The sequence below is a fragment of the Falco cherrug genome, chromosome 4 (genome assembly GCF_023634085.1).
Source record: "Falco cherrug isolate bFalChe1 chromosome 4, bFalChe1.pri, whole genome shotgun sequence".
Classification (NCBI taxonomy): Eukaryota; Metazoa; Chordata; class Aves; order Falconiformes; family Falconidae; genus Falco; species Falco cherrug.
This window is the reverse complement of record NC_073700.1, coordinates 12741118-12763236: the sequence shown is the minus strand read 5'-3', so window position 1 is coordinate 12763236 and position 22119 is coordinate 12741118. Positions and strand designations below refer to the sequence as shown.

Genomic DNA, 22119 nt, shown 5'->3' with positions numbered 1-22119 from the left:
GAATTTATTCAGACTTTTGCTAGTTGGTGATTTATGTTTCCTGCTGAGTGATATCTCTTAACAGACTTTATTAAAAGCAAGAATGTGTTGAGAGCTCTGGCTGTTATTCCATATGTGAATACACCTCATTATCTCCATAGCTGCCTTCACACTCAGTTTAGCAGCTTCACAAAGAAACATAAATGTAGATGTAAAGATTCCCTCAGTTTCTGTGCTTTTCCTTTCAGTTCTGGTTGGTAATGCACTATTTGTCAGAGATGACTGAAGAGCAAACACTAGTAATGTACAGTGGACATCCTCTGGGACTCTTTCCCAGCCATTGGGATGCTCCTCGATTAATCATTACTAATGGCATGGTAGGTATCAGCATCTTGTTTCCTCTTTTTCCTCCTTTTCTGTTTAGTTTTCAAGTGTTTTGCTGAATTAAAATTTTATTTATACTACCTGAACTTAGAACAGCACACAGGAGAATCTGGGATCCAAAATTCTGCAGCATTTATTCCGGTACAGATGCTCTCACTTCAAGTGTGCTGTTCTGCAGTGGTGGAGGGCACAGTCCCCTCCTGATGAGATGACTTCTGCTCTGACTGAGCCTGCACTGTATGTGTTCTTGACCAAAACAGTTCAGCTAGGCTCAGTCTGGAAGATTTAAAAGCCCTCGATTAGGCAAACAGATGATTATTAATCAGATGGTCAGATATCTGGACTGCTTTGCTTGGAAGGCAAGCTGGACAAGTGAACACACTGATTCGTTGCCAGTCTTTTGAGCCATTCAATATCTACCTCCCTGCAGGCTACTTCTGTGGTTAGAGAACTGTTTTCCTTAAAACTTGCATGGCAGTCACACTGCCAGAAAGAACAGACTTTTTTTTTTTTTCTAATACTAGAATGCATGGAATAAAACACCTGAACTACTCCTCTTGTTTTTCACTGGTTTTCTATGTGTGTGACCATAGTTAGAGAAATGTAGGCTATTAAAAAGAGCTGCTTAAATCTCTGATTTGCTTATGTGGGTTTTCCTTTGATTGTTTTCTTAGGTTATTCCCAACTATTCCACCAGAGATGAATATGAGAAGATGTTTGCTTTGGGAGTAACAATGTAAGAAGATATCTCACTAATAAAATTTATCAAATACTTACCTAAAATGTAATTCAGACATCAAGCAGTGGTTGGTTAAAATACCTAATGCAAATGGGTTTCAACTGTGCTGCATAAAGTCCTGGTGCTGCAAAGCATTATGCACACTTAAGTGGAATTATTTAGGAGTTTGAGTTATGTTCAGCCACACATATAAGGATGTAATTGAGGTCTGCTAGGAATTAATATTAGGTTTATGTGTGGGGCTTGGCTGAATTACAGCCTGAAGCCTTAATCATAACCTACTTATAGCGCTGGCTAGTTCCACTTTGCAGTGGTGGTTTTGCAATCTACAGAAAATGTGAGTTATGAAACATTCCTTCACACCAAGAGAAAGCTCTAAAGTAGAGAGTTATCACTGGGTTTTTTAACGATTTTAACCTGCTTTTTTACTGCTGATTTAGTTGATAAGCACAGGATTGTTATTCTGTTGTGTACTATGGAAAGACTAAGTTAAAACCACTGGAGGGTTGGGTGTGGACAGATAAGGAAGCTGGAAGAAATGAAGGAGCATGAATAGAGAATATCCATTGCCACTTTACTGAGAATTTCATAGGAGTGCTGACAACCATTTTGGGCTAAAAACTTCAAAGGCAGCTGTGATTTAAAGCAAGAGTGCCACTGAAAACCAATGGCATAAAGGTGCCAACAAGGTGAAAAAGTGTCCTTGTGTCCTAGTCACTATGCTAAATGCCAAGACAAGTTTACACTCAGTTTTTTGACCCATGTATTTTTAAACTCAATTTAATGAGCTAAATGGTCCTCTGAAAACATGTTGGTGCCTTGCTAATGAATAAACCCTATTAAGTTGTAAATTAGATAATAGCAGATCTTTAACAACAAATCAAAGCACAGATACTTTTTTTTTGTTGTTGTTGTACTGGAAACATGTAGACACATACAGAATTCGTTCCAGTCTGAGTAACGTGGTATCGTTGTGTTCATTGCTGTTGCTAGGTATGGTCAGATGACTGCAGGGAGCTACTGCTACATTGGGCCTCAAGGAATAGTCCATGGGACTGTGGTAAGAAACTGGGCAAAGGTCTACTTGTTGATACTTTTTAGAGCAGGATATCTCCTGCTGGTGCCTGGGGTGGATTGGATTGCTGTGAGAGGATATTCTGGATACCAAAGAAATTCTTGTTGCCTGCTTCTTAAAAAATTAGCGTCCTTCCACTCAGATAGTCCATGGCATCTTATCCAGAACACAGACCTAAAGGAATCTGATATCAAGGTCTCAGTCTGAGCTCATATCCAGCTACAATAAGTGAAGTATGAATTGACCAAATGTTAGATAAAAATATTTTCTTAGCTGTTTTCCATAGTTGTCTTTTGCAACCATCCTGAATAAGTCTCTCTACCCCAAGAGCAGTATGTTGGGAACCACTGATTGTTCTGTGTCGTAGGAAAGAAATAAACATAATTGGGACAGATGGTTTCATAGCATCACTTTGTAATAAGTTTCCTTCTTAAAAGATTAAAACAGTTTCATGGTCCCAATGACCCCCAAGTTTTGAACTCTGTTTGCAAAAGGGACAGAAGATCTTTACGTTTCAGAAACTCCAGGAAAAATAGCTCCTGATAACTGCTATATTGTGTTGTGTACAGCTCACAGTGGTTAACGCAGGCCGTCGCTACCTGAAGGCAGAAGACCTGTCTGGAAAGGTGTTTGTTACTTCTGGTCTTGGAGGGATGAGTGGGGCTCAAGCAAAGGCTGCAGTCATTGCTGGGTGTGTGGGGATCATCGCAGAGGTGAGAGCAATCCTTCTTGTATTCTTCATGTGCTGACTCAGAACCCTTGTTCTTGTTCGCCTGATCTGACATGTTCCTCAAGTAACCCTGACAAGGCAAACTCAGAAAAAGATGCCCTTTTCTAAGGTCTGTCTGTCCTTTCCATTGCTGAGCAGTTTTCACTGGGTTGGACTCTAAGGACTCTAAGGGACTCTATGGACTGTAACTTGTTAGGACTGCCTCACAAAAAAATGCAGAATGATGCTGTCAGGTGAGCCATTCTCAGTGCTTGAGCTACCCTCGTTTCATGTGTGAAAGGGTGTAACTTCCACAGCCAATTCCTATGGGAACTGCATCTCTTTTGCCAAAAAAAGTGTGTTAAAAAGCTGTTAGTTACATTGTAATGAATCTACTTCCTCAGGTACCCTTATCAGGTGTAATGGAAAGTACTCGCTAAAAATGTTCGTATGATTCACTCATCAAGGTTGGGACTAACACAGTTGCTTGGTGTTGTGATTCTTTAAGTCAATGGGATTTTGTAAAACTGGGAATTTTAAAGTTGGCTTCAGTATGAAGACAGTGAGGCTAATTAGAAACATGAGAATCCCAGTTTGTAGACAGTGAAGGTAAATTCTGCTAAGGGAGAATGCTGATGGGGGAAGTTCTGTACTACCGTTTTCCCTTTACCCTGAAGCTCACCCGCAGCATATATTCTTTATAGAGAGTCTTTCAGCCTGACGTAATGTTTCTTTGCTCCAAATATGTTAAAATAGCCCAGCTATTTCATCCCATAAACAAAGAGAATCTAATGATCTGTTAATCAAAGACTGTTAATGTCCAAGCAATCGCAATAGTGTATGATAGGATCAAGTGGATCTACAGATATCCTTAGCTATAATATATAATGCAGAACACTAACATCATAATTTTGGTAAGTGCATATGTTTCTAAGTTTTCAGTGAAATACATTTTTGTATAAAAAAGTAACATTAGGTTCTCCTAATACCTGCATTTTTCAGCTATTATGCTGGTCATATGTTCTGTTCTAACAAATCAGACAGAAAGATGGACTGCAGAAACACTGCAACAGTTTTTAACAGAAGATATTGCCCTGCAATTCTGTGAAAATGGTAGGGAATATCTTTAATGATATTGGCTGTTGAGAAACAATAAACATTTCCATGCATTGCTTTCCTCATGACTACCTTTGAACTCAATACACTGGGGAAACATTCTTGGCGGAGCAGATACAGGGCTGACAAAAATGCATTGTGCTCTTTTGACTGTCTGCAGGTGATGAGCTCTTGTTACTGCTCCAGAGGAAGAGAGGCTTTTGAGAACTCAACTCCAGTCAGAGCTGACTGGAGCGGGGCTTTCGCTTTCTCAGCCAAAGTCATTTATAGAGAGAATGAGCTGGCAAACCTCTGCTGTGGGCATGTCACTAGCTGTAATGAAAAGCGTAAGAATATTGCAATCTGACCAATGGTAATTATAATTAAAATTCAAAACATAATGGGTCAAACTGCCCACATGGCACACAGTAAATCTGACCTGCTCTGGCTAGCTCAGGCCTTATTTGTGGAAGGTTAGCATTTCAACTGTTTCACAAAGATGGTGCAAAAGTGGTTTTATTAACACATGACTTTTACATGTATCTGAGATCTCATCAGGCACTCCCTGCAGATGAAGTATATTTATTCAATTTATTATTGAATAAGTTATTAGTGAATAAATTATTTTTTTTCAGACTTCTACTCTGTCATCATGATCTTTCAAATGCTAAAATACAAAGGAAAGATTCCAGTGAATGCTATTCGCAGCAGTCCTTTGTCCTTTTCATCTCTACGGCTGCAGATGATTTTATTCAGGAGACTGAATATCGCCTGGTTTTTATCTCCTGTGAGATGATCCTTGTCGGAAATGAGTCTCAGGAGCACATGTGGATAGCTATATATATGTACATATTATTTATTTAAGGAACTATTTATGCAAATGACATTTTTATGTCAAATTGATGACATATCATCAAATGACAAATATGCAAATTGATGAATTGTGCAAGAGATGTCATTTTGTCAGCCAGGGCTTCCGAAGCTTAGACAGAAGGGATTAATGGTGCAAGTATTTTACCTCTTCTGTTTGACATGAAGCAGATTGTGATTTTATGAAATAATTGTGTGGAGGGCTAGACTCTCTTCTGAGCTGCGCTAAGCTCTCTAGGGTTACTCTGGAGGTGACATTAGCTCATCATCTGTGCAATTTTTTAAACTACTGAGGTGTTGATCAAAAGCAAGCATATCTTTGAAAGTGTGGTTCAAAGAAGCTAGTTTTCTTGAGTATGCTAACAAGCCTGCAATACTAAGACTGTCAGAGAGGGCTGAAGTAAAATACGTAGGATGTGGAAACAAATCTAAATAGATCTGATCTGTGTTATGCTGAGATTTAAATGAATCCAATTCCTGTAATTCATACAGACCATTTAATATCTTTCTGCCTGTGCTGATTTAAATAACTCCCAAAGAAGCTGTTCCCCATGGCACCTGACTTTATTGAATAATTCCATTGGCAGTGACACTGATATTATCATAATCTGGGGTTTTGGAAGGATAGCTTTATTACTGATGTGGGAAATGATGGAAGGTTTCTCATGCTAAGAATAATTAGGAAAGAAAGGTTTCCTGGTGTTCAAGTGACTCCTGAATACAGAATTTATTTAATTTACATATAAATACTTTGTTAATGAGAAATTATAGAATTAAAATGACAGGGGTGGATTATAAAGAAGTAAAAATGCTTTAATGAAATACTACAAGATGCATGATGTGTTCTTATGCACACACACCACTGTGGGTGTTTAAATCCGCTACTACCACAGTAAATTGGCTTGAATTAATTTTGCCACTTGCTTTATGCCACTGATAGCTCATTATAAAAGTATTAATGATTTGCAAGTTTGTACAATGAACCATTAATATGGAACCTGTGCCAAAGTCTCCACCGTTTGTCTATCCATTTATATTTTTATCCAGCTGTCTTTTATGCATATACACACTGACACACACAGAAGCTGAGCCCAGAAGAGGGTGCAGATTTGGGACTGAGCTTGTTTGGAGCTTCAAAGTTCAAACAAGAGGGAATTAAAGGCATAGTTTTGTTTTGATCCATTCCATTTTTTAGAGGCATTAGCCAGCTGGGACAAGAAAATGCTTTCCTCTTCTTTTCCATATTTGGTTGAGATTTTCAACCAGTAGTTGAAGAACAAGAGTGAGGATTTTATTCAGCAAAATGTTGCTTCATCCTGAAGGAACTTGCAGAGATGTCTGTCTCTGAGCTGATCAAAGAAAATATTTCCTTAATTAAAGAATTTTTTTTCCACAGAAAATAGCTAAATTTGAAGAATAAATTGGAAACATTTTGGCTTTTGTTTTTTTCAATATAATCATGAAAAGAAACAATAATATTTTTCTGCTAATGTTAATTATTCTTACCTCTTGTACAATTTTAATGATAATATTTGGTTTGTAAAATATTTTGAGAAGTGACGTATCAGAAAGTCTTTTTTTCCTGCTTTGAGCCTGGAGTAAAAAAGAACAAAGTGTAAAAAAATCGGAGGTGAAAAATAAGTATTTGAACAATTACTCTATGTTCTTAAGACCAAGGCAGGGCTATTCCCTTTACCTATTTGCTACTCTTTCTTGCAGGCTAATTGAAAAAACTAAAGGTAAAAGTGACTGCATAGGGGAAACAGAAGTTTTAAGATGTGTGCTATTTTTCTTAGGTTGATGAAGCAGCACTTTTGAAACGTTACAAGCAGGGATGGCTGATGGAAATCTCTAACAACCTGGACCATTGCATTGCTCGCCTTAGGTATGACTTGTAGCATCATTCAGTGAGTCTCCCTCTGCTTCCCAATCCTCACTTGACATCTTTCTGCATTGTGCCATTTTAGTGTGCATATAGAAGTGGTTGAAGGACACCTCTTCTTATGCTGAATCTGCTTTTGAATGTGAATCCATCCTTCCAAACAGCAGCAGTCATTATTAGTGACTACCAGTGCTTACTGCAAGTCACTAACAATGCTTCATATTGTTTATATATGTTAAATGTGTCTTCATTCAGTTCCATGAATATGCATAAAGCAATTACAATTAAAGTTACTCTTGAAGCATCACTCAAGCTTTCTGGAACCAGTGATTAACACTTACATGAAGGTTAAAAGATCTGTTGATGAGTGTTGGAAACCACATATAGACTTTTTTGCTGGGTTTGACTCTGTATGTGATTTGTACATTGTAAGATGGAATTACATGAGGTGCATTTTCTCAGCTAATCTTTTTAATCTGTTCTAGAGATGCAAGAAAGAATAAAATTGCCCTTAGTTTGGGTTACCATGGGAACGTGGTAGATCTATGGTAAGTAGTATATGTGGATAATGGATATACTAATGCTCTTGCTTGTTAGTCAACCTGGAACTGGCTCCTAGCCTTGGAAGAGAAAAGGCATTAAATGTAGTGCTGAGTTCATTACTCTACATGCTCATGAAAAACTGTACTGTCAAAAGAGGGGTCTTCATCCACGTGCTCCAGTTCCCAGTTTTTTCCCGTGCACCTGCTCCTTTCCTTACGGAACAATTAATTTCTCAGGGAAAGAAATCCCTAAGATTCCTCCTTGGATGAAGGAAGAATTTATCCCTTTCCTTCTAACCATATGCTAATTGGTTGGCAAGGAAATGTCTTTGACTTCAGTGAAGAATAGAAGTAGGTGCTGATTGAATAAAAATAATCAGATGATGGATAGAAATTCCTGCACTCTTGAGGCTTTATCCAATAGTAAATCTTACTGTCACCATATACAAAAGGTTGATACTGACCAGTGAGACTGGTACGTCATACTGATACCTGACTCGTCTACCACCATTCCTGCCCAGATAAATGTGAATTATAAAAGTTGCACCTACGTTGTCGTCACCGTTGTTTCCCATCTCCTGACTGCTAAAACACTTAGCCCACCAAGGGCATATCTTTATAAACAACCTCTTGGGATGGAAGAATTTCACCTGAAAGAGGAGCTAGAATGTGAAATGACAGCTTCTGTTCAAACACTCCTTTCACTGTCTTCCCCAGGGAAAGGCTAGTATATGAGTTGGACACAACAGGAGAGCTGCTAGTTGATCTGGGGTCTGACCAAACTTCGTGTCATAACCCATTCAGTGGCGGGTACTATCCAGTACAGCTTGGCTTTGAGGAAGCAAAGCAGCTTCTTTCCACAAATCCAGGGAAGTACCGGACCCTGGTACAAGAGAGGTAAATGTTTTGGTGATACATGTTTTTAACCTTTTGTTTAGTTGCTCTGCAAGTGATCGGATCTCTGTCATTCTTGCAAGAAGTTTCTGGTCTTTGATATTTCAGTAGAAATCTGGGGTAAAGCTACAGCACTAATAACTCCCAGCTTTGTACTTACACAGCTATCACTCAGAATCTGGCAGACATCACTTACCCGCCATTTTATAGTCTGTAGCATATAGGATCAGAGGTCTGAACACTAATGATTTACATCACTTCTGTAAGTTCCTACATTGTATTAGGTTTTAAAAATCTGGGACAATAAGTACAATTTCACATAGGCTACCAGTAGGTTTAGGTTCACTGAATATAGCATAAAAAGCCAGGAAGTCCATCTAACCTACCATGCTTCCAACGGTTTTTTAGAGAAGGATATGAGGAGCGGAAAATCTTCCCCAATCAATCCTCCCATCTTGCTGCAAATATAAGTTCTATCCAGCATCTGGATTTCGGGGAGCTACTCCTGATTTACAACTTTGCAAGTGAAATTGGAATTGGGCATTATAAAGGAAGCAATTTGTCACAATTTATATAGAAATAAAGAACTGTGGAACAGAACAAGCTGTACTGTTTTTCTCAGCTGGTACTTTCAAGACTTTATGGCTCCTGCTCTGGATTTGTTCACCTTGAACATTCCTGCTGGAGACATTTTTCCAGTAGAAGGTGGAATATGGGCATATAATCTATTTGACTTTGGATGAGGGACCTGTAAGGACCTTTCCAGTTTCCCAGTTCTGTATCATACTACTCTTAAGACAAAGGTAACAGGAAGGTAAACTTCTGGGAGAGACTAATTTCTGACAATCTAGGTGTGAGCCCCAAAAAAAATCTGATTTAATTTGTTAGGCATTGATTTATCTCTCGAGTTCCAAGCGGTTACACCTATGCATGTACAATTCCATATGCAACTATGCATTGAGACTGGAACTAGATAATATTATGTGGAAATGGTATCACAGAAGGGTATGGTCCACTGTTGGAGGCAAAGGGAAAATTGAGCCGTTTTGGACAGGGGAGAGGCCAGGACAGTGATGTTCAGCCACTTTCTGGTTCTGTGTCCACTCACTTTCTCTGTGAACTTCTTATACTGTTTTGCAGTTTTGTGTAGGCTGTTTCTTGTTATTACCTTCCATTCTCAGAGCTGGCTGCGTTTCTTTGCTGAAAGACATGGCTTCTCTCTGCTGACTAATGGTGTTCCCTTGATGAGTTTAAATCACTTCAAGATCTGGGGATAATAGGTACTACAGACTGAAAGCACCTCAATTGATGTTGTATGGGTTTATGTCTGGATTTCTCTGGGGTCTTTCAGATATGTCTGTCTCCCCTTACTCCCATGTCTTTAGTGAGTTCATGGTATTTTTCTTTTTGATATTTTATCAATCTCAAAAATAACTGTTTCCTTCTTTATTTCAGTCTGAGGAGACATGTGGCTGCTATTAACAAACTAGCTGATAAGGGCATGTTTTTTTGGGATTATGGCAATGCTTTTCTCTTGGAAGCTCAAAGGGCTGGTGAGTAGATTCTGGAGTTGTTAGGTGGAAACAAAGACAATCCTGCATGCATCTTCCCAGCAGTACATTTTGGTAGGATAAGGCTGGCCGCTGTGTTATGCCAACTCTTCAGCCTCTCCCTTTCTGTAAGACCCCTGATCTTCTCTGTGGCTGAGATAGAGCCTTCATGGGAACCCGGGTGCATTCTGGTTTTGCATTTTATAGTTTTTCTTCGTCAAGTCACTGACTATTAAAATTCTTTCATAGGTGCTGATGTTGAGAAAAGAGGAGGCAATAAAACAGAATTTCGATATCCTTCCTATGTTCAGCACATCATGGGGTATGTTGGGGAGAGTTTGGAATAAAGCACTCAAGTGCCTTGTGACTCCGTCTTAGTGCAGATCTTGCAGTGCTCTATAAATTACAAAAAGGAGTCAACAGCAGTAGGAACATTGATCTCGCAGGTGTTATGCCAGAGTTAGTCTTATTTTTCTCCACTCTGGAGTAATGCCCAGTCTAGTTTAGGACAATGTTATTTTGGCTGTAAGTATCATGCTCATATTTTCTGTTGGCTTCCTTAGAGTTACTCCTTGCATCTTCCTGTGTGCAGAGGAAAAGAAGAGTCAGACCTGGAGAGACATATGTGATTAACATAAGTAAACTCTGACAGCAGAGGTTTTGCTAATACTTTTTTGTGAAAGGCATGGCATGTCTTGATAATTTGGTGTAAAGCTTTATCCTTTTCAGGATTAAAAGGTCTTAGGAAAGCAGATGCCAGATGTGTGAACAGTAAGCTAAAACACTGCCAAATCAAAAGTCTTCACTCCTTTACATGAATACCTGCATTTTATCTTTTGTTGCATCAGTTTTTCTTAAGCAGTTCTACTCAACAGAACAGTCAAGTCACAGCCTATAACTATATGCAACTTCACTTCTAGGTGCTAAAAAACCCAAGAGCTTGTCCCTTGAGCAGTAGAGCTCAATTCCAAATCATAAAAACTTATGCCTACAGTGAAGTTAAAACCACATCTGAAATAGGACTGTACCTCCTGCCCAGCCTGTGCGTACTGCTTGTAGGGAAAGCGGAGCTGAGGAGATCTCTTCAGGTTTACAACACGTTTTGCCTCTGACTCACGCTTAACTTGCCTATACCATGTGAACAGGGGCTTGAACATAGAGTAAGGCACCCAGCAGATGAGATCTCTTCTTCTGGTACTCAACTGAAGTGTGTCTTACTATTATGTGTAAATAATGTGGACAGCAAATGAGTCTGGACTCAGGCACTTGTTCAAAATCTACACTTGTCTGATAGTGTAGATGCACTCAGCCTTGGTTAAGGATGAAAGACCAGGCAGCAGGGAGAGTATATCTGATGAAACAAAAGAAAAATTGCAATTCATCTGATGATGCACTTGTTTGACTGAACTCCCTGACATTCCTATCAGAATTCTGGCCTGACTGTATTTTTTTACACCAGTCAATGGCTGTGTGAAACAGCACTGTTAAATTTCTCAATTAATGGTCCTTGATGTTTCTGTTTAGATTAGTTCATTGAAAATGTTTCAAATTCTTCCGTCTCCAGCTAATGAAAGAAAAGCACTGCTAGCAGCCAGGATAAATAAGGAAAGAATTTCAACTATCTCTTAATGAAACATGTTCTCTTCCCAGGGACATTTTTTCCCTGGGATTTGGGCCATTCCGCTGGGTTTGTACCTCAGGTGACCCACAGGATCTTGCTACCACCGACTCAATTGCCATGTCTGTGCTGGAAGACTTTATACGTCAGGGAGGTAAGGCACCATCCCGTGCCCCCATCACTGGGGGTGCTTTTGGGAAGAAAAGGAGTCTGAGAGTTGTGAAATGTGTGTTAACTTTTGGCTGAAAACACAGAAAGCAGTCTCTTGCCTGTTCCCTGTGGGCAGGAAACCTTGCTGTTCTCAAACCCCTGTAAGGAGTGTAACCAGTAGGTAAAAAGTAAAAACACCATGCAGAGAGGTTATTGATCCCAAAGCCATTGTTGCAATTTTGGCTGAGCACGCTTCTTTTAATTTGCCACAGATTTTTCCTGCACTTCGTCACCTTGAAACTCTAAGGCAAACAGTATCTTTCAACAGGCCTCCAAGAGTTTTTTAAAGGAGTCAAATTGCTTTGCCCCGGTCTCACAGGTGAATGAGGCATGGCAACCTAAGGAGGATTTTAAGAGCCTAGCAAGCAGATCGGTGGCAGGAAACCTGGGGTTCACGGCTGTGGTGCTCCATCCAGCATCATCCATTTGTGATTACAATGTGGAGGCCTTTCTTCTTTGATATTTGTTAATAAATTGACAGCTGCTTCTACTCACTGGTGGAACCAGTCTGGAATACTACTGGTATGCTACTCTAGTATCTGGGGATTACCCTGTCTTTCCGTATCCCTGAAAGTGGGCTGCTACTGTTATCCCCTGCTTGTGAACGGGAACTGAGGCAAAGCTAATTTTGTGTCAGCAGACATGAATCCAAATCTCCCAGGCTGCAGAGGAAGACCCTACTCCTTTCTCTTTTTGTCTACTTTTACAAGTAACTGGACAGCAGACTCAAAGACTCAAGTGACATTGTCCCCTATGACTGAAGTCCTCAGCTCTTCTCTTTCCAGAGCTTGGAGCTTTGTGCTTCTCAGAATCAAGGAGGGGATCAGAAGGAAATGGATCAGAAATTTAAAGCACATTTTATGGGGAGGAGAGCATATGAAATATTTATTGCTTCTTTCATGAAAGACATCATTGAAATATGAATCAAAGTGTGAAAAAATGGAATGCTGTCCTATTTGTTCTGGAACAGTTAGCATTGCAAGGATCTAGGGTGGTATTTCTGAAAAGGATATACCACATTCAGATATGCCTCATTTGAAACAAAACTACTGTTGCCTCCCTATAATGTAAGGCTGGTGTTCAGCCTCCTCTTCCTCCCAAGAGGTGAATTATTGATAGAGTGGATCTGACCCTGCAAGGTCCCGTCTATTCTCCTAAACTTTCCTTAGGAGTCATTTTCAAGAAATAGCAGCGGAGCATGATGTGTTTTTAATGCAATGACCCAGAAGTGCCTACCCTGTTCTATGGATATTGAAACTTCCATGTTTTTAAACCTGGTCCCTTGGCTTAATTGAAGGGAGGGTGAAATTTTGGATGGTTTGCATTGCAAGACTAGGAAATGAATTAGTTACTGTGTACACAACAGTATGTGGCTGTTTAAATAGATGGTAATGTAAAGCTGCGGAGAGAAGTGTCTTCCACAGACAAAAAGCATTGAACTTTCACATGTATCTTCTTAATTTAAATGAAAAATTACGTTTAAAAATCCCAACAAGTGAAAGCAGGCTAAAGGGCAAGGCTATTACTGGATTTTCTGAATTTGGCAGGACAACACGAATAGGATTTCAAAGAGAAATAAAAGCAGAATTTGGCCAGAAAATAAAGAGCCATTTGTGGATTCATATTCTTGAGTATTCCACTCACTGTCTGCTTCCTATGGGACCTGGGCTTGGACCAGATTCCAGGGTCTGGATATCCTCACACACATAGACATCTAAAATCTGAAACTACCTTTGAATTTCGTAAAAGAATCTGTTACAAAGACTGAGAGAAAACTCTGAAGTCTGTTGCATTCTGCATCTAAACTTTTGACTTGGCCTTGAGTCCAATGTTAACCATTCTTCTCCTTTCGTGGAGAAGAACTTTTGTGCTTAAACCTTACAAACTGTGAAAAAGTCCTATGTAGTTTTTAGTTTTATTATCTGCTTCCACTCCTAAGGTACCTGAGCTTTTAAGTTAGCCTTTGCACAAGAGATGCCTTTGCACGAATCTCCCAAGAGCAAAGGCAGCCAATCTCTGTGTTGATGAGGACTGTTTCTCTGAGTACACAATGCTTTCTAGTATCTTTCAAACGCTAAACAAGTACAAAGGCCCATGAAACACCAGAAGCATGCCTGACTCCACAACATATTCCAGTTGGTTTGGGGAGGTGGAGGCAGCAGTTTAGCAAATGAGACACATGGAACTACTCTAAAGTTAAGGTCTTTCTAGAAGGAGGTGTAAGATTTTTTTCGATTGCAGGAAGTAAGACTAAATAAAAGGGAGGATTCCCAGGGGTAGCTGGTGAAATCTGACTTTGGATGCGCCACAGTTTAGGATAGAGAATATGACTGTTTATTGGTGACTGGGAGGGACAAACGTGCTGTGTTGAGATATGTCCTTGTAGCCAGTGTTCTCATCTGGCTTCTCTTCTGGATATGTTCTATAGAATTAACAGACAGTAAGATCTTTTCTATAAGTCTGTGCACTGTGAAGTATAAAATATGGGAAGTACTCTCTGATATAGCTTATAGAAGTGATAGAAAGGCACTCATTCTCTATTTGCTTTTCTAAAGGTAACTCTTGCAAACTCTATTTAAACATCTATAATAACCCACGTGAATACTACACGTTACCTTCTAGAAGATGCTTCCTTAAAGCTTGTGAATGGCAGCACAATCCTACTAGGACTAGCAAGTGTTTAATCTTTCACTCCCTGCGAAGCTGAGAGCTGACATGTTAATCCTTATTGCAGAGTTTAGAAGCTATCACTTGGAGCCAACCCCCAAAAAGACCTGTCAGTGCTTTAGGATCATTAAAGCTTTCTGTACAGAAGGTCTGCCTCTGCAGGAATAAGCATATTTTACATTTCCCTTTAACAATGTGTTTAACTCAGATTAAATATAATATCTTGCCTTTTCCTCTTCCCTTTTTTTAGTTTTACTATGCATGTCTGCTGACATTGCCTAGTGGAAAGAAAGACAGTAGTCTAAACACTTTTCTTAGTTATCAGGGACAATTTCAAGTTAGCAGAGTGCCGTTTCTCCAGTTTGGCTGACTTTCAAACATAAATTATATGTACATTATGGTTTGACTTGAAAATGGGTGAGCGCTGGAAAGTGCTGGGGAACATGCTATCTTGGCATCTACAGAACTGCTTATAACTTGAAGCTCCGATGCATGAGCAGGTCAGTCACTGTGGCGTAGCATGTTGCCGCATGCCAGCTGAGGCTGAGCCCTGGCAGCTGACCATGGCGCTCAGGACAAGGTAACGTGACATAGCTTACCCCATCCAGAAAGAGCCTACAGGCAGTAACTTCTTCAGCCACTGTAACCTCTTTGAGCTCACACTCAGCCTGCATGGAAAGGCGTAACTGTAAAAGCCCCCAAAATTAAGACAGTAAGATGATGTTTCTGTCCTGTTCCATACCCCCTCTCCCTTTCGTTGCTCATTTGCTACAGATGGTGCTGTGCCTTTGGAGAGAGCTGATTGTACTGAGGTCAATATTTAGCTGACTGATATATGCTGCATTTCACTGTCTGTCACTTCAAGTATCTTTATTCTTACTCCTCTTTGGTTTGGCTGATTGAGATGGAACGGCACAGATATAAATGAGAGGAGAAGCTGGAGAGTATAAAACCATTATGTATAATTCTCTTCTTAGCTAACAATATATATATCTAAGCAAGGTGTAGGGTGGATTTACACCTAAACTAGCTACTCCATGTTAAGTTTTTCTGTGCAGTTTGTGCTTAGTAATGCAAGGCAACGTACCTCAGTTTTATCTTGGGATAAACACATTCACGTGGGCCATTTAGTACAGAGCAACTGCTGTGCTATAAATTTATATCCCAGCGTTGGTGTAACTTTATCCTCAAGTATGTATTGCCAGCTGTTTCTGAGAATTTCTACTGGCTGGCTCAAAGGAGTTACTACCTGGTGCAAGGCTGGACTTTAGTACCCAATGTCAGGGAGTTTGCTAAAGCTACTAACTCAGCAAAGCCTCAGAAAAGGAGTAGACAGCAAGCCAGGTGACCAGAAATTAACAGTACGTGTAAACTACACTGCAAGGTTTAATTTAGTTTGCTGAAGATTGGGCAGTTCCAGCTGTCTCCTGGGTGACAACTTGTACCTCTAAATATATGGTGCCATATTACTGCATCACCTGCACAGAGGATTCTATATAGCATTTCCTATATGCATGCTTGTATCCAAGAGTAGAATTTGACTTCCTAGTGCTGTCAGATGAAATAAATTCAGTTTAAAGCATATTGCATTCATTTTCAAAACCTCTTTTCTTTCTTGCTTTCTCTTGGGAGTGAGCACATCTGTGAAGCAGCAGTACCATGATAACATCCGCTGGATTCGGGAAGCTGGCAGGCACAGCTTGGTAAGTGCACAACCTCCTTCACCACGTGCAACTGCTCCTGGTCCAGAGTGCGGTTGTTGATTGCTGGAGTGAAAAGCAGGAGTGGGCATGAATGAAAACACTGGCTGTAACTCCCAGGGCTGATAACTTAAACTTCTCTACACAGAAGGGTTTCAGGGTGAGCTGAAGCATTTTTTCCTTTCACTTGCTCATCTGGAAATGTTCAAACAATCCATCAATATCTACTTTTGTTGTATCTGGAGTGAAACACACTAATGATTCACCCTCTACCTCATTTGTAACTACCTTTCTTTCAGAATGCTATTCAAATTGTCTCTCTTGGCATTGCTTTGGCCCAGCCTCTTCACACCTGCCGTTCCCAGTACCCTTTTCAAAACAGGTGATGAGGCCAAAGAACTGCCATCCTTTTGCACTGCAGGAAGTGGGATGCCAGTGAAGCATCCTTTGTTTTTCTTTTAGGGCAGGCTCTCAGTGTGCAGCTAAACGGTAACACTGTAGGGCTCACACATACTCTCCTTATCTGGGAGCCAGATTGATCTGTGGGGTTAAAGTTGGAGAGGAGCATAGCTGTGCAGGACAGATGTTCCTTGCCATTCTTTGTCTCCGTATTTCTCTTCCTTTCCAGCCCACCATTGCCAGTTTCCAAACCTCTGCTTCTCAGCTGTTGATAAGGGATTTGTTGATAGGGGGATTACAGCCTAGTAATCAGGTTGATTTAAAAAGTGGGATTTATTGGACAGTAACAGCTGAATACAGAAATACATCTCACTGATTGTGTGAGTGTAGATAAAACTCAGTTCAGAGAGGGATTTTCATTTCTTTTTCTCTGGATGCTGATGAAGAAATAATCTGTGCTTTCTCCTACAGAAGGGAAGGGGTCACTCCTGTGACTCCATTTATCTGGGGCCTAAAGATAAGCAAGTTGCACAGTGAACCTTATCACTCTAGCATTTTTGTTTTCCAGGTTGTTGGGTCTCAAGCTAGAATCTTATATTCTGATCAGAGGGGTCGTGTGTCTATAGCTGTGGCTATTAATCGAGCGATCTCCGAAGGAAGGATTAAGGTTTGCCTTTTTTTGTCTTGATATGGTCCAGTAATTGTGTTTAATATCTGAGACTGGGGTGGCAGATGGGGAAGAACAAAGCTTCAACCAGTGAGAGCAGAAGTGCCTGCCATTTACATGGGACCAATATTCTGTTAGCATGTATTAGAGCTCAGTCCTCCTCTCTGCCTGTCACCAGTATTGCGCTATGTAATAGGAGAGGCAGGTTTAGAAACTCTCTGAAATATGCCATGCTTTGCTTTTTGTTGGGAATCTTTTTTTTTTTTTTTTTTTTTTTTCTTTTTGGGCACCTACAAGCACAACATTCCATGCTGTGATTTGCTGAAAACTCAAGGCAGGGACTGTAACTTCTTAGCAGTGCCCCAGACATTAAAAGTAACAAGGGACTGTGCCACTCTCCAGTGCTTCTTACCCTCTATCCTCACTTTCAGCCATATTATAGCTACAGTCAGCTCTGCAGTCAATTTTCATTTGCATTGCATATGTGAATGAAGAAAACTGTTAGCCTTGACGCTGCCACTCTAGTGCATAAGTAATCTCTCACTCATCTGGGTAAAATCCCACTGACCATATGTGCTGGTAAAAATACATGCTATGGGCAAGATTGCATAGGGATTTTCAAAGTTCCTTGTGAGTATTGTAGGTAGAGGTACAATGTGACATCCTGGGGGGGGCCAAAATCCTGAAGGCACCACTCTGTAATTACACCCATTACTTGCTGTGTGTACAGCAGCATCAGATCAAGGCATTGTCACTCATTCATCTCCATCTTTTTTTATAGCTGAATTACAATTACCCTTTTTGAAGGGGCAAACTCAAGTAAAACTTAGAATAGATCCCAGCTAGGAAAGGTCTGGGATTTTTTTACACAGAAAATGTTTGTTAAAATACTTAAAATGCTGTTGACCTTCTCAGGATTCAAAATGAACGTCACAGCAAGCTACTCTCAAAAAATAAACCTGACCAGACAGAGCACTCCCTTGGAGCTATGACTGACAAGGTCACACTCCCAGGCCCTTCGGATTTTGTTCTGTCCTTTTTTTGTTTCTGCATATCTCCATTCCTCCTCTTGCAAGCTGGGTGCTCATGTGTATTTTCAATGGTTTTCTAATTCATTGACAGCATAAATCAGAGCCAGCTAATTCCAGACCACACTGTGCCAAGAGCAAATTATTCTTATATAAACCCTGTGCATGGCATATGATCATGAAGACCTGCAAGCTGATCTAGATTCGTACTGTCAGTTAAATTCCAGATCAAGAATTGGCTTGTTTGACCTATATGAAATCACTGATTTTCATTGCTAACTTATTTTAGTCTTGAAGTCTACCAAAAGAATGAAAAATGTAAAACTTCTTACTGTTAGTTTTCATTTTCAACAGCAAACAAGAACTATTTCTAATGAAGATTTTTGTATACTTTGAAATTTCAGCAAAAAGTGGTCAGATGAAATAACCTTACTGCTTCCCCTCTTCTCCCTGCCCTCCTTCGAGGATGCCATCTGCATAAAAACAAGCTCTTATTCTTAGTTATGAAAAGATGGTGACTTTCATGAACAGTATGTGAACAACCATTTTATAACAAATAATGGGCAGAGAAGGTGTTTCAGGGGGTTTAGGAGAAGGGGGTAAAGCTGACGTAAGACAGAGCTGAATTCGCCAGATGATGGTCCTTGGTAGCATTGAGAGTCTGTGAAGGATTCCGTGTTCTTGTCCTTGGCTTTTTGCAGGCTCCAGTAGTCCTCAGCCGAGATCACCATGATGTGAGCGGGACCGACAGTCCTTACAGAGAAACGTCAAACATTTATGATGGATCAGCCTTTTGCGCAGGTCAGCAGAGCAGCTGAGGCCTGTCTGTCCAGGCAAACAAGGAAATTGCTTTAAAAGAGAAATTGCTCTTTATGCAACATTTAAAAATATTTTTGTTTAACCCTTTAATCCCAATTAATCAGATTTCCTGAGAAACTTCGTGGGACTTTATAGTGATACACACATGAACATAGAGCTAGTTCCATAGGAGAAGTCCAGAGCAATGCTGAAAATTCAGTGAAGGTGCGCCAGATTCAGGGAGAGCAGTCTGTCTCAGAGGGGTGTATCTTCGGTTTCATTTTAATTTGCACCTCGCTGTTTCAAAGAGATGATCAGAGCAGTATTACAGCTGTATTTCCTTGGGATCCACAAGATCAAAATCGGGTCTATAATAGTATTTTGCTTAAAGGAAAAAGATTCACAGCTGCATTCACTTCATTGCCTGAGGGCTGAAGAAAACAATCTGGAGTTTCTGAAAGGAACTTTTCTGGTCATAAGGTAATATACTTCAATAGTAAAAGTGTAAGAATGGAAGTCAGGCATTCTGGATTAGACTCTAAGCCCTGTTGCTCGCTCACACAATGGGATTGTGGGCAGATCATGTAGGTTTGTTGTACAAATGGAGCTTTTATTTCCGCACACCTGACCTGAGCTAACCAGACTCTCCTTTTAAGTTTGTGAAAGGATGCTTTTGAGAAAGAAACCCAAGAAATATCCGACTGGAGACCTGAAAAAAAAAAAAATTAGTGAAGCACTAAGCAATTTTTAACCTAAATCTTCCTCAATTTTCCATCCATAAAGTGGAAATTATGATGATAGCTTTAGGCCAGTAGTCTTTCCACATGTCATGAACTGACAGTCACAAAGTGGTATGAGATTAGAGGATACAAGCTGCTGCAGAAGGAGAAATTATGACAGAGGTAGCTGAGCATATTGAATTACTTCCATTATGGGAATTCATAATAGAACCAAATTATAGCTTGATTTTAAGGAGGAAAGTTCCCTGCTATCTTAACTGGATTTCCTGACGAAATGAGGCTTTTAGCTGTGTCTATCAGTCTCACTTCAACACTTTTTGAATATGTTGGCTAGTTCTAATAGGCCAGATGGATAGATGCCTCAAATAGTGTTTGGTTCTGACAAGCTGTGAGAAAACGGCGCAGCTGCAGCGAGAACAGCAATCCAAGGTGATGTCTCCACCAAAGGTCTTAGCAACAGAAGTAAATATCAGGCGATGCCCGCAAAAGAGGGCCATAAAAACAAGTCTTGCTAAACACTATTGCTCATCATGCTGTGAGGTTTTCTCTGCATTTTGTGATTTACATGAACCATTTGCCTTCTCCAAGGGCTTATCTAAAGCCTGTTGGCCACCGATTTCAGCGTCAGGTCTTTGAAACCAGACCTAACTGTTTTACCAGATGAGCCTTGAGAGGTAAGAACGAATACCTTAGGTCTTCCTCTGTCCCTTCTTCCCTGTTGTTTTGACTCCACATTTGAGCTGGTTCATGTGAAATTGGCTCCTCTGTAGCACACAGGATTTTTGCAGAGTCTTTCCATGTCTCATTTTGTTTTACAGTAAGTACCTCAGCCTGATCCTTGGCAAACATAGGTCATCATTGCTCTGCAAAGTGTATTTCAGCGCAGACATTTGCACAGTTCCTGACCTTTATTAAAGCCAAGGAGCAGCATGTTATTACTTTTTAGTCCACTTGCTGTGCTCCTTGTGCAGTCTTCACTCTTATCACGCTGGTGGCTGAGGAAGAAATCTGTACATTTTAGAATATGGGGATTTTGATCTCTCCCATTCCCTCTTGACAGCACTGTAATTATGGTAATTGGGTTATTAAAGTGACATAATGCCAGATAAAAGATGCCATAATGGGGCTTTTGACAGGGTTTAACATAGGTTAGTGCTCAAGTAAACTCTTTTTTTCCATCAGGCACATAACTACGGGTCTGCAAATGTGGCTGGTGGGGATATTACGGTTTGTCTCTTATTTTTGCTGTTAAAAGGACAGCAAATGGTATATTAAATCTGTCCTGAATTACATCTGGACAAATATTTTCAGTACATTTTACCTTTAAATTTAAAAATTTACATTTAAAACTTTAAATTTTTGTCCTCTCTGTGTACCTTTTTCCACCTCTCTGAGTATATGGTTTAGCACAAATTGTAGTGAATATACAAAATTCTAGTCAAAATTTAAGTGGAAATCATGCATTTGACATTAGTCAAACTACATTTGCCTGCTAATTATTTTTCCTCTTTTTTAAAAAACTAAAGAAACCTCCTGTGTGATTTCAGCAGTTTGTGTTCAGGGTAAAATTCCCCCATGTCCAGAGAATCGGGGCCTGTATCACCTTCCTCCCAAATCTGTTTCCAAAATGCAAGTCCTTGGCTTTAGGCTGGCTTTCTGCCCAGGGCTGAATGAACTCTGCAGTCTGACCTGAAAACACTTCAGGCTTCTAGAGCCACAAGGTGTGTAGTTTTCCAGGTGTGTGTGTCCCCGTTTTGAAACCCTCCACATGGATGCGTCTAGCCTGTTGTTCCATGGCTGAGGCATCCCAAAGGAGAGGAGACTATTCCTCTCCACCCTGAGGAGGTCTCTCCCAGCTGGGGAGCGGTAGGTTCTTCAGCTGCCTGAAATGGGTGACAAATGCAGAAAGCGCCAGAGTCCTCACAAACCACAGTGTGAAACCAGCATTTGCTTCCTCCAGTGTAGGGGCAAAGAGCGGGAGGGAAATCTCTTGCCTGTTCCTCTCAGGAATGAGATGTTCAGTGTGTATCTGTGAGAGAAGCTGTGAGTTAACCCTGCCTTCACACAGCCGGAATCAAGATGTCCTGGGCAGCACAACAAAAAAATGACTGCAGCGTGTCAGACCCGTAACATCTTTCCTCTCCTCCTAGACATGGCGGTACAAAACTTTGTAGGAGATGCTTTCAGAGGAGCGACCTGGGTCGCGTTGCACAACGGTGGTGGAGTTGGCTGGTAAGAATTTATTTCTGTTTCTAAAGCTGGACTTTGAATCCCATTACCACTGCTGTGTATGCGTGTGGGGAGAACTGCAGAAAAGATGTGTCTATTACTGGAATAGTACAATGATCATGGGAAGGATGGGATTTGGAAACAAGGGCTGAAAGGATGTTTTATAAGGTAAAGTGTGGTAAAGGTTTTATAAGGTAAAGTCTTTTCTAATTAATGCCCATATGTCTAGAAAAAGTGTTTTGGACATTGCCCACAGCACAGTCTGAAGAACTTAATTTGCCAAACAAGGACAGTCTGCTGTGGTCTTTTTGAACAGATCCTGCTTCCAAAGTTGTCTTCACACG

General features: G+C 40.3%; 1 protein-coding gene across 1 annotated transcript in view; it reads left to right on the top strand.

Moving 5' to 3' along the window:
* The window catches only part of UROC1 (urocanate hydratase 1), a 45153-nt gene that overhangs the window by 15728 nt on the left and 7306 nt on the right, over window positions 1-22119 (top strand). Inside the window, exons 5-18 of the mRNA XM_005432529.4 lie at window positions 228-356; window positions 1038-1099; window positions 2096-2162; window positions 2747-2890; window positions 6648-6736; window positions 7219-7281; window positions 7993-8172; window positions 9625-9722; window positions 9969-10041; window positions 11370-11491; window positions 15847-15917; window positions 16882-16980; window positions 18710-18809; window positions 21697-21778. Of these exons, the coding sequence (XP_005432586.2) occupies window positions 228-356; window positions 1038-1099; window positions 2096-2162; window positions 2747-2890; window positions 6648-6736; window positions 7219-7281; window positions 7993-8172; window positions 9625-9722; window positions 9969-10041; window positions 11370-11491; window positions 15847-15917; window positions 16882-16980; window positions 18710-18809; window positions 21697-21778 (1379 nt within the window). The remainder of the gene's footprint in view (window positions 1-227; window positions 357-1037; window positions 1100-2095; window positions 2163-2746; window positions 2891-6647; window positions 6737-7218; window positions 7282-7992; window positions 8173-9624; window positions 9723-9968; window positions 10042-11369; window positions 11492-15846; window positions 15918-16881; window positions 16981-18709; window positions 18810-21696; window positions 21779-22119) is intronic.